General features: G+C 47.5%; 1 protein-coding gene across 1 annotated transcript in view; it reads right to left on the reverse strand.

Annotated features, from left to right (window-relative positions):
• LOC124778088 (protein dissatisfaction) overlaps positions 1 to 13,330 on the reverse strand; it is a 63,063-nt gene that overhangs the window by 33,392 nt on the left and 16,341 nt on the right. The window contains exon 2 of the mRNA XM_047253620.1: positions 8,693 to 8,704. Within this exon, the coding sequence (XP_047109576.1) occupies positions 8,693 to 8,704 (12 nt within the window). The remainder of the gene's footprint in view (positions 1 to 8,692; positions 8,705 to 13,330) is intronic.

Here is a 13,330-nt window from a genome sequence, read left to right on the forward strand (position 1 = left end):
TGCCTTTCAGAGGACACAGGATGCAATACAATGAGACGCAAGTAGTTGCAAATGCTCGCGGTACTGGGAGCGCTGTTGTACTTCCGATGCATACAAAGGTGCAGTCATTTGCGAGTAGAATCAGTTGTCGGCGAGAGCAGAGTAACTCTTTTCTCACCTGATGATGACGGCCAGGTGGACCACTGAAATGTTGTGTTCGGATGACAGTTTGATCCGGCTGAAAACCCGACAAGAATTTGAGTGTGATGTCTTTGTGTGACTTTTTCCCTGCTGACTTGGAACTGTTTTACTGTGTTGTTGTTGTTGTATCGGTTATCGGCAGGAGTTGCTAGTAAGCAGCTGGAGGCTGTGGCGTACTGAACTGTCGCTGGTGAACGTACTCCACTTTTCCACGGCAATCGAATCTGGAGTTGTTTTGAACGCGTGTCGCGGGTCATAGCGAGGCTGGCGACCCTTGTTCGGACTGATCCAACAGCGGGGCACAGCAGAGAAGACACCGGGATCTGCCAGTAAATAGATACCGGCAAGTCTTCAGGTTCAGATTGTATACCGATTAGGTTCCTTTCAGATTACTCTGATACAATAGCTCCCTACTTAGCAATCATATACAACCGCTCGCTCACCGATAGATCTGTACCTACAGATTGGAAAATTGCGCAGGTCGTACCAGTGTTTAAGAAGGGTAGTAGGAGTAATCCATCGAACTACAGATCTATATCATTGACGTCGGTTTGCAGTAGTGTTTTGGAGCATATACTGTATTCAAACATTATGAATCACCTCGAAGCGAACGATCTATTGATACGTAATCAGCATGGTTTCAGAAAACATCGTCCTTGTGCAACGCAGCTAGCTCTTTATTCGCACGAAGTAATGGCCGCTATCGACAGAGGATCTCAAGTTGATTCCGTATTTCTAGATTTCCGGAAAGCTTTTGACACCGTTCCTCACAAGCGACTTGTAATGAAGCTGCGGGCCTATGGGGTATCGTCTCAGTTGTGCGACTGGATTCGTGATTTCCTGCCAGGAAGGTCGCAGTTCGTAGTAATAGACGGCAAATCATCGAGTAAAACTGGATATCAGGTGTTCCCCAGGGAAGCGTCCTGGGACCTCTGCTGTTCCTGATCTATATAAATGACGTGGGTGACAATCTGAGCAGTTCTCTTAGGCAGTTCGCAGATGATGCTGTAATTTACCGTCTAGTAAGATCATCCGAAGACCAGTATCAGTTGCAAAGCGATTTAGAAAAGATTGCCATATGGTGTGGCAGGTGGAAGTTGACGCTAAATAACGAAAAGTGTGAGGTGATCCACATGAGTTCCAAAAGAAATCCGTTGGAATTCGATTACTCGATAAATAGTACAATTCTTAGGTTGTTCGCAGATGATGCTGTAATTTACCGTCTAGTAAGGTCATCCGAAGACCAGTATCAGTTGCAAAGTGATTTAGAAGAGATTGCTGTATGGTGTGGCAGGTGGCAGTTGACGCTAAATAACGAAAAGTGTGAGGTGATCCACATGAGTTCCAAAAGAAATCCGTTGGAATTCGATTACTCGATAAATAGTACAATTCTTAAGGCTGTCTATTCAACTAAGTACCTGGGTGTTAAAATCACGAACAACTTCAGATGGAAAGACCACATAGATAATATTGTGGGGAAGGTGAGCCAAAGGTTGCGTTTCATTGGCAGGACACTTAGAAGATGCAACAAGTCCACTAAAGAGACAGCTTACACTACACTCGTTCGTCCTCTGTTGGAATATTGCTGCGCGGTGTGGGATCCTTACCAGGTGGGATTGACGGAGGACATCGAAAGGGTGCAAAAAAGGGCAGCTCTTTTTGTATTATCACGTAATAGGGGAGACAGTATGGCAGATATGATACGCGAGTTGGGATGGAAGTCATTAAAGCAAAGACGTTTTTCGGCGCGGTGAGATCTACAGTATTTACGAAGTTTCAGTCACCAACTTTCTCTTCTGAATGCGAAAATATTTCGTTGAGCCCAACCTACATAGGTAGGAATGATCATAAAAATAAAATAAGAGAAATCAGAGCTCGATCAGAAAGGTTTAGGTGTTCGTTTTTCCCGCGCGCTGTTCGGGAGTGGAATGGTAGGGAGATAGTATGATTGTGGTTCGATGAACTCTCTGCCAAGCACTTAAATGTGAATTGCAGAGTAATCATGTAGATGTAGATGTAGATCGCGTAGCTTGCGCCGCACGCCACGCCCCGCCGAGAGTGCGTGGGTGGTGAGTGCTCTGGTCGCGACCGGAAGCCTGGCTCGGCGCAAAACCGCGGGAGCCCCGAGGCACGCGGCGAGACAGTTTCCAGTGTAATGGCTGCGTAGTTCGGTGGCGTACAACTCGGACTGAATCAACAACCGCACGAGGCAGGATTAGGATCGCATCCCACTTTCGGAGATTACTGTTTATTTTACTGCATTTATTTATGTAGAATGTTACACCTGAACACGTAGTGCTCATCTGCGATGCCCGAGGAGACATGAGACCGAGTTTAGGAAACCAGGACACGGGACAGTTAAAACGCAGACAAGATGTCTGGAACTCTATAAAAAAACATCGCAGACGAAGTATCGCGAGCTCTATGTGCGGCAAACAAATAGGAGAGACAGGTTCCACGTCGGACAGATCAGCAGTACACAGTAAACGACACAGACACAAGCATAGAGGCGGCCGGAGTGGCCGAGCTGTTCTAGGCACTTCAGTCTGGAACTGCGCGACCGCTATGGTCGCAGGTTCGAATCCTGCCTCTGGCATGGATGTGTGTGATGTCCTTAGGTTAGTTAGGTTTAAGTAGTTCTAAGTTCTAGGGGACTGATGACCTCAGATGTTAAGTCCCATAGTGCTCAGAGCCATTTGAACCATTTGAGCCACAAGCACAGATACGGAATCGGGTGAGAACGAGACAAACATACAAACATAGAAAAGTAAGCGAAGGTTCTACAACACTACATCGAATTAATCTGAATAAAAGAACACTATGTAGCTGTTTGTTATACCATTACATAGCATGTAGCACTATCTGAAGATGTGGCATTTCTTCTTCTTTCGCTGCATCAGGTGTGACTGGCTCGAAGTTTTACCGAACCTTCTCATCTGATGCAATTGTCTATGACATTTTAAAGCAACTCTCAATCTCCACTGTTACCCTAAGTTCGGAAACATATTATAACGTAACATATCAACACATTAAATTAAGTATTACCACTGTCAAGACAACACAATTTTAACAGACGTAACCATACATCCAGAACGTATAAAGGGAAAACTGTCACTTCATATGTAAGTCAAATTTTCAACTCTTGTTCCTTCCATTAAATTTTAAATTAAAATACATCCATAACCTATTACGTAACTTATTATTATCATTGTCTAAGTTGGCAACAAGGTTAAACAACAAGAGCGCGCTGTTGTCCAACCAGCTGCACTTATGCCATTGGGTTTACACTCTCACCCACTTCTAGCGCTCCTCTGTCCTGTTAGCCTTATATACAGAATACTTAATTTCAGTCTCTTTTACCATGTGACACTGCGATACATATTTTAAACCGTTTTCATAATGTTCAGTATGTTTGTAACCATAGTTTATGCCCGCCCAGTTAGCCGCGCGGTCCACGCACGGTTTTCCGGATTGGGAAGGAGCGCCTGGTCCTCCGGCACGAATCTGCCCGGCGGACTTGCATCGAGATCCGGTGAGCCGGCCAGTCTGTGGATGGTTTTTAGGCGGTTTTCCATCTGCCTCGGCGAATGCGGGCTGGTTCCCCTTATTCCGCCTCAGCTATACTGTGTCGGCGATTGGGGAGCAAACAATTTCTTCACGTACGCGTACACCACCATTACTCTACCACGCAAACAAAGGGGTTACACTCGTCTGGTGTGAGACGTTCCCGGGGGGGTCCACCGGGGGCCGAACCGCACAATAACCCTGGGTTCGCTGTGGGACGGCATAGGGGTGAAGTGGACTGCGGTAGCAGTCGTGGGGTTGTGGACCACTGCGGCCTCGGCGGGGACGGAACTTCTCCGTCGTTTCTAGGGCCCCCAGTTAACATACAGTACAATACAATATAACTGTAGTTTATAGTTAGTTTTTTACGTGTTACGTTGATCATTTTCACGGAAACGGTTATGACGCGGAACGTGTCTAGTGCATAAGGCACAAAATACATGTATTAAACTTATAGATTTATTTATTCCTATTCAAGAATTCGTCTATGGTATAGCAGGAGTTGTCAAGGAGATATGATATCAGTTTATTTTTGAAACTATTACTGCTGCCTGTCAGACATTTTATTTAATCTGGCAATTTATCGAAAAGTTTTACTGCAGCATATTTTACCGCTTTCTATCCCAAAGATGGGTTAAGTAGAGGATAGTGTACATCTTTCTTTCTTGTGGCATTACAATCATGAATGTCACTATTGTTTTTAAACTGGTCCACATTATTGAGAGCGCCGGCCGCTGTGGGCGAGCGGTTCTAGGCGCTTCAGTCCTGAACCGCACTGCTTCTTCGGTCGCAGGTTCGAATCCTGCCTCGGGCATGTGTGTGTGTGTGATGTCCTAAGGTTAGTTAGGTTTAAGTAGTTCTAAGTTCTAGGGGACTGATGAACTCAGATGTTAAGTCCCATACTGCCCAGAGCCATTTGAAGCCATTATGGAGAACAAATTTCTTTAATGAGTAAATTGGCTGTGAGGATACTGTAAGATTTCCTAACCTTTTAAAGCGTTAAGTTACCCCAAAATGTTATACCGTATGACATCGGAGAGTGAAAGTATGTAAAGTATGTTACCTTGCTAATTCTATATCCTCAAAATTAGCAATTATTGTGATTGCATAAGTTGCTGAACCTAGTCGCTGTAGGAGATACGAAATATGAACTTTCGAATTAAGATTCTCATCTACATGTACACCCAAAAACTTAATATGCTCTACCCTAACACCAACTTCTGTTGATGTGTTATATTTATTGAAGGAACTGTACTCCTTGCAGTAGAAAATTGGGTATACGATACTGCGCTTTCTCAAAATTCACAGCAAGCCCATTCGCAGAAAACCAATCAGTAGCTTTTCCAAAGATATTATTTGTATCATTTTGTACTGGAGTTTCTTTTAGTGGATTAATAATGATGCTTGTGTCATCAGCAAATAGTGTCAATTTAGCTTATTGTCTCAAATGAGAAAGGAGGATATATATCATGGATTAATTATCTAATGTTGTATTTGGGGAAATGCTAGCTGATGTATGAAATACGAAGTGGAGTGAGGTGCAGACATTTTTTCTTTTATTAACGTTATTTTAATGTATATAATTAAGATTTTATTGACGATCACGGTAGCGGCTTTCTCAATGGTAGGCTGCGGTATGCAATATTCAGACTAGTTTCATTACCGTTTCCCTTTAACTACGTACACTGGTATTAAGAGACGCAGTGGAAACGTTCCGTGTGCCTTCGGTTCACGCCGAGCGAAGTGTCGTGGTCTGCCCAGTGCGCGGTCGAGTTACTCGGCCGGGTGAGCGGACGCGGGTGTAGAGACACCGCAGCCAATCGTAGGCGCGGAGCCGCAAGACCGACCTGCCGGCTAAGCGCCGTCTATGTCATTGTCTGCTTGAACCGTGCCTCTGTGAGCAATGCAGAGTGGTGTGTGTAAACAGGCGAATGTGGTCTTAATCCGTGTAAAGTATTTTGTGAACAAAGATTCCGGTTGTCACATGCTGGATTTTGTTACGTGTGGCATTGTGAGCGTCATTTTATTATAACGCTCGTTAGCATTTTTATCGCTTTTGTTGCTGCGTGTGTCGTTCGTGAGAAGAAAAGCAAATGGCATCCTTATGAAAAACTTAAACCTTCACTGCTTATTTGGTGGTTGAAGGGCTGATTCGAGGGTGGGGACCAAAAAACGAGGTGGTCGGTCCTTATTTAGGGTTTCGAAAGTTGTGGTTTGAAATTAGTGGTTACTTGTTAGTAGATATGCGCTCCACAAAAACTATGGTTCCCTAGTTTTAGTACGCTACATAAATGACGTAGTAAATGGTAGGTTTGTCGCTAGTACTGGTAGTATTGGTAGGGGTAGAAACATAAACGAATGTGTCACAGAGAAACTGGGAGGTGACGACTGCCGGCCGAAGTGGCCGTGCGGTTAAAGGCGCTGCAGCTTGGAACCGCAAGACCGCTACGGTCGGAGGTTCGAATCCTGCCTCGGGCATGGATGTTTGTGATGTCCTTAGGTTAGTTAGGTTTAACTAGTTCTAACTTCTAGGGGACTAATGACCTCAGCAGTTGAGTCCCATAGTGCTCAGAGCCATTTGAACCATTTTGAAAGTGACGACTTGTCTCTGTTTCTTTGTTTGCTTCGTTGGTGGGTGGGCTGGTTGTCCGCAGCTCGTGGTCTAGTGGTTAGCCGGCAAGGTAGCTCATCGTGTTCTGTAATAAAAATAACTGAGTGAACAGGTCAACGCTGAACCTGAGCGGATGTCATGGGACGTTCGCCCCAAACAAATGCAACGAACAATAAAGAACAAAATGAGATCAACAAAAAAAGAAGAAAAAGGTAGCCAGCGTTGCTGCTTCTGGATCACGCGGTCCCGGGATCGCTTCCCGGCCGCTTCTGGGATTTTCTCCGGTCGAGGAATGTGTTTTTGTGTTGTCCTCATCATTTCATCCTCGTTCGGGAAAGTGGAGAGACTGCTCAGTGAAAAGATTGGGAATTTGTACGGGCGCTGATGACCACACAGCTGAGCCACTGACAAACCAAATATAATCATCTTTTGTTTTGCACGTAATAAGAACCGCACATCATTCAGTGCTAGTTCATTATGTATTTTATATCGTTACAGAATACAAACTGCATTTTACAGGCAATAAAAATTAGTTGATCGCCTAACTTCTGCTGTTTCTTGTAACCAAGGTGGTTACTCTTGACGCAACTACGGTTTAGGTGCACGAATATACAAAATATGTATAATTATTCTTGTTATTTTGATAGAGGGTTCTTCATCATGATCAAAGGCAAGAGTTTCCTCTTTTTACTGATAATTGCGGAAGTTGTTAATGAGTAACAGAAGCAGGTTTTATATAAGTTCGAAGAAGTATTGAAGAGATGTTTGGTATATTTCTGTTTTGCATGATAAATCACTATTGTTTCTTTCATTTCTACTACAGCATCCCTCTGGTTCACGCCACAAATCAACAATTTTCGCGTAAAACGTGAATTAAACATTGACAATTTCAGTTTCGATCTAAATACTGTGTACTCTTAAACAAGAGACGGGAGGATAAATATGTAGAGCGAAAAGTCCCGTAGGTTACCCGGCCTCATAGAGTTTCTAGACGATTTATCAATTTCGGTTTTTAGGGGAATTTAGTAAGACAGTGAGCGCATACGCAAAGAATACGATCGTTATGAGGTAACGCCCGATTGGTATGCAACACACCTCACGCACAGGTAACGTGGCTACGATGTTAACTGGCCAAAGATCTGGGAAAACTACCGAATTCTAAGCTTAGTTACAGTTGTCGATGGTAGCTAACGGTAGTTTTACAGCCTCGCATCCAGAAACACGTACGTATGACATGAGTATTGCTTCTGAGCAGGAACATCAACAGAAGACACCAGATGGACGGATAATCGCAGAAACTGTGTGTTCTGCCTTGACGTGGTTAGAGAACAGCTGGACCCCCACAAGTTACGCATTCGCAGCACAAATGTGGACAGGCACATGGAATCTATAGTAAACCAGAGGAGGGAATATGCAGGAAGCAAGTTGCACTAAACACCGACTGTTCTTTCCATTGCGTTGCAGAAGTTAATTGTATTCAAACTGCGGATCTTGTAATAGTATTGATTATCGTCATAATCTGAAGACGGTAACATTGTGCTGTAACTGGCAACGTGGATGTCCGTAGTTGCTAAGCGATCTAGACAAAATAAGATGTTATGCCAACATTTGGAGTGTGTGCAAAATAGAAATGGCCTGGAAAATATTTCGTGCCCCTTAAGATAGACATCTCGACTACGCCATCCGCAGACGGGGCAGGTGATGCTAGTTGGGTTGCCTATACCTTAAGGTGCATACTTCCATTCGGCAACTTGTCAGCGCTTAAAGAAATAGCGGAGCATTTGGCAGGAGTTTCCCCTCTGGCTCAGGAATCGTGATCTCTCGCTCAGTAGCGCGTGTGTTGCCCGCTGCTGAGAGGCGTGTAGTAAAACTGGTGGGTGGTGGAGGCGGCGGCGGCAGCGGAGGCGGGCCATTTAACGAGTAAATAGCTGGCGGCGCCCGGCTAAGCCGCCGTAATGGAGGAGCGCCGCGCCTTCCGTTTGCCTGTGACACGGCGCGGTGCGGTGCCCGGGTCTGCTGCGGCTGCGGCAACTTGGGCAGGAATTAAAACAGTTTCACGGCTGGGCAGCGGCCTCGGGCCGCTAACCGGATTGGCGGCGAAGACTGCCTGCCGCGCTCTCCGCCTCGCTTCGATTGCCGGGCGGGAGCGCGGGACGGGCCGCCTCGGAAAATTATCATCCGGGCCGCGAACGCTAGGCCGATTACCGCCTTCTTTCTGCTCCCTCCCTCCCCCGCTGCCTCTGCCCGCGAACACGCGGCAGGAAACGCCGCTTACGTCCTCGTCTGATATTTACGCCACGTTTACGTCTCGTTATGGGACATCCCTGCTGAACTTACATCCTACACCTCCTGAAAAAAGAATAATAAAACAATTAAAAAAATAAAGCACCCAGAAAACTCTGTCGGAAGTCAGGGTAGTTTCGTGCACGAACACATCACTGGCAGGTGTGTAAGTGACTCGAGTTGAAAATCTTTGCCGGCCGGTGTGGCCGAGCGGTTCTAGGCGCTTCAGTTTGGAACCGCACTTCCGCTACGGTCGCAGGTTCGAATCTTGCCTCCGGCATGGATGTGTGTGATCTACATCTCCATCTACACTCCTGGAAATGGAAAAAAGAACACATTGACACCGGTGTGTCAGACCCACCATACTTGCTCCGGACACTGCGAGAGGGCTGTACAAGCAATGATCACACGCACGGCACAGCGGACACACCAGGAACCGCGGTGTTGGCCGTCGAATGGCGCTAGCTGCGCAGCATTTGTGCACCGCCGCCGTCAGTGTCAGCCAGTTTGCCGTGGCATACGGAGCTCCATCGCAGTCTTTAACACTGGTAGCATGCCGCGACAGCGTGGACGTGAACCGTATGTGCAGTTGACGGACTTTGAGCGAGGGCGTATAGTGGGCATGCGGGAGGCCGGGTGGACGTACCGCCGAATTGCTCAACACGTGGGGCGTGAGGTCTCCACAGTACATCGATGTTGTCGCCAGTGGTCGGCGGAAGGTGCACGTGCCCGTCGACCTGGGACCGGACCGCAGCGACGCACGGGTGCACGCCAAGACCGTAGGATCCTACGCAGTGCCGTAGGGGACCGCACCGCCACTTCCCAGCAAATTAGGGACACTGTTGCTCCTGGGGTATCGGCGAGCACCATTCGCAACCGTCTCCATGAAGCTGGGCTACGGTCCCGCACACCGTTAGGCCGTCTTCCGCTCACGCCCCAACATCGTGCAGCCCGCCTCCAGTGGTGTCGCGACAGGCGTGAATGGAGGGACGAATGGAGACGTGTCGTCTTCAGCGATGAGAGTCGCTTCTGCCTTGGTGCCAATGATGGTCGTATGCGTGTTTGGCGCCGTGCAGGTGAGCGTCACAATCAGGACTGCATACGACCGAGGCACACAGGGCCAACACCCGGCATCATGGTGTGGGGAGCGATCTCCTACACTGGCCGTACACCACTGGTGATCGTCGAGGGGACACTGAATAGTGCACGGTACATCCAAACCGTCATCGAACCCATCGTTCTACCATTCCTACACTGGCAAGGGAACTTGCTGTTCCAACAGGACAATGCACGTCCGCATGTATCCCATGCCACCCAACGTGCTCTAGAAGGTGTAAGTCAACTACCCTGGCCAGCAAGATCTCCGGATCTGTCCCCCATTGAGCATGTTTGGGACTGGATGAAGCGTCGTCTCACGCGGTCTGCACGTCCAGCACGAACGCTGGTCCAACTGAGGCGCCAGGTGGAAATGGCATGGCAAGCCGTTCCACAGGACTACATCCAGCATCTCTACGATCATCTCCATGGGAGAATAGCAGCCTGCTTTGCTGCGAAAGGTGGATATACACTGTACTAGTGCCGACATTGTGCATGCTCTGTTGCCTGTGTCTATGTGCCCATGGTTCTGTCAGTGTGATCATGTGATGTATCTGACCCCAGGAATGTGTCAATAAAGTTTCCCCTTCCTGGGACAATGAATTCACGGTGTTCTTATTTCAATTTCCAGGAGTGTAAATCCATACACCGCAAGCCACCTGACGGTGTGCGGCGGAGGGTATCTTGAGTACCTCTATCGGTTATCCCTTCTATTCCAGTCTCGTATTGTTCGTGGAAAGAAGTATTGTCGGTATGCCTCTGTGTGGGCTCTAATCTCTCTGATTTTATCCTCATGGTCTCTTCGCGAGATATACGTAGGAGGGAGCAATATACTGCTTGACTCCTCGGTGAAGTTATGTTCTCGAAACTTCAACAAAAGCCCGTACCGAGCTACTGAGCGTCTCTCCTGCAGAGTCTTCCGCTGTGGTTTATCTATCATCTCCGTAACGCTTTCGCGATTACTAAATGATCCTGTAACGAAGCGCGCTACTCTCCGTTGGATCTTCTCTATCTCTTCTATCAATCCCATCTGGTACGGATCCCACACTGCTTGAAGTGATGTCCTTAGGTTAGTTACGTTTAAGTAGTTCTAAGTTCTAGCGGACTGATCACCTCAGATGTTACGTCCCATAGTGCTCAGAGCCACCTGAAAATCTTTGTGACAGGTTGATCGGCCGCCAGCGTGGATTTGTGTCGATCGTGTTCAGTGTCGTTTCCACGTCTGATAGGATATACGAGGCGTATTCCGAAAGTGAGGTCCGATCGGTCGCGAAATGGAAACCACCACGAAAATCCGATAAAGCTTTACATACGTGTGTTGGGCAGTGTCTGGTATGTCTGCTGATAGCGTCACATCTGTCTTTTCAGTTCTGACCGCACAGTGAGCATGTAAAGACGCCTAGAAAACAGTATCTCCCACCAAGTATGAGTGCCCATGAGAGATTTCGCCTGATTTGATGCAGCCCGCACAACATAACTGTAATGCATTTTTTTGGACAACATGGTTGTGGAGAGAAGCAGCGATTAGTATGAATAATCAATAATTCAGGAACAGTCTTAATCGCATTTAGCCGAAGTGGCCGTGCGGTTCTGGGCGCTACAGTCTGGAGCCGAGCGACCGCTACGGTCGCAGGTTCGAATCCTGCCTCGGGCATGGATGGGTGTGATGTCCTTAGGTTAGTTAGGTTTAATTAGTTCTAAGTTCTAGGCGACTGATGACCTCAGAAGTTAAGTCGCATAGTTCTCAGAGCCATTTGAACCATTTTAATCGCATTTATTATTGTTATAATACCGCCAACCGGTTTCAACCCGACGTAGGGGTCATCCTCTGGGCGTTTACACCATTGGTCGACTGCTGGTGGTGTCACTCCTGTCTACATAACGGCAGTTTCCTGACCCCTATGTCGGGTTGACACCGGTTGGCGGTATTATAACAATAATAAATGCAATTCAGACTGTTCTTGAATTATTGTAATGCATTTCCTTCTTCATGACAGTTCTCGGCCGCACTCTGCAGGGGCAATGAAGACGCCCCTGCAGCGTTGGTAAGTGTTTACCAACTATACAGCCCGTAATTGGCCCCCTCTGATTTTGATCTCTACTGAGATGAAGCACTGGCTATGAAGTCAATGTTTCGGAACAGACAACGAACTGCAGATCATTGTAGAGAATGGGCGAAAAGTGCAGGCCGCTGCCTTCTATGACGGGAGTATTGGAAAGTTGGTACAACGCTACGACAAATGTCTCAGACTGAGAGGCGACTACGTACAGACGTTTCTGGAAGGTGTGGCTAACAATTACAAATAAAACACTTTTGATTTTCACTGTGGTTTCCATTTCGCAATTGATCGGACCTTATTTCCGGAATACGCCTCGTACGAGGTGCCGGAAACAACACCAGATGGGAGCCACGATTGTGAGGAACACGTAGATGCCATGTCTTCGTGTAAGATGTCATTATCAGCATCTGATACAGTTTGAAACTGGAGTCACTGTAGGTCTCTGCGTGGCAAGTGACTCGAATCCAGACTGGTGGCACATTGTGGTGTGACAGACGCTGATGCTGGCTGCTGTGGCCCAGTGGTTCAGTCCGGAACCGTGCTGCTGCTACAGTCGCAGGTTCGAATCCTGCCTCGGGCATGGATGTGTGTGACGTCCTTAGGTTAGTTAGGTTTAAGTAGTTCTAAGTCTAGGGGACTGATGACCTCAGATGTTAAGTCCCAAAGTGCTTAAAGCCGTTTGAACCATTTGACAGACGCTGTTCCCATGTTCGACTACACTGAAGTCTGAACGGTGTCTGGCGCACTCGCCGCGAAGACTTCGGCCGACCAAGTCTGACCACCACACTGGAGGATCTCGGCGCGTTACGCATCAAGAGCATCATAAATCCTTCACGATGGGCCTTGCATCTGGGACGAATTATTGGTCTCCTTGCGAATTTTTTGTCATCCCACACCATTTGTCAGAGGCAAGAAACAGGCGGAGTAGCGATATACAGTCCCACGTACAGGCTACCATTCGCACCTCAACGCAAATGGCCGCGTCTGGACTGGTGCCGTGACCGGGAAGCATGGAGTGTTCAGCAATGAGACTGCACTGTGTTCAGCAGCACCCAGGATGATAGTAGCAGGCGACTATGGTGGGGCCTCGGGAGAGCTCTCCTTCCTCCAGTGTTTTGGAGAGACGCAGAGTTTTAGAAAGCATCGCTCGTGCGAAACTCAGCTTGCCCTGTTCTCACATTGTATACCGAGAACCATGGAGGAAGGCCAACACGCAGACTGCATACTTCTAGATTTCCGGAAAGCATTTGACACGGTGCCCCATTGCAGGTTGTTAGCGAAGGTACGAGCATGTGGAATAAGTTCACAGATACACAATGTGATCCAAAGTATCCGGACACTCCAAAAACATACATTTTTCATATTAGGTGCACTGAGCTGCCACCTACTGCCAGGTACTCCACATCAGCGACCTCAGTAGCCAGGCTGAGAGAGCAGAATGGGGCGTTCTGTGGAAGTCACGGACTTCGAGCGTGGTCAGCAGATTGGCTGTCACTTGTGTCATACGTCTGAACGCGAAATTTCCACGCTCCTAAAC

The sequence above is a fragment of the Schistocerca piceifrons genome, chromosome 1 (genome assembly GCF_021461385.2).
Source record: "Schistocerca piceifrons isolate TAMUIC-IGC-003096 chromosome 1, iqSchPice1.1, whole genome shotgun sequence".
In the NCBI taxonomy this organism is placed as follows: Eukaryota; Metazoa; Arthropoda; class Insecta; order Orthoptera; family Acrididae; genus Schistocerca; species Schistocerca piceifrons.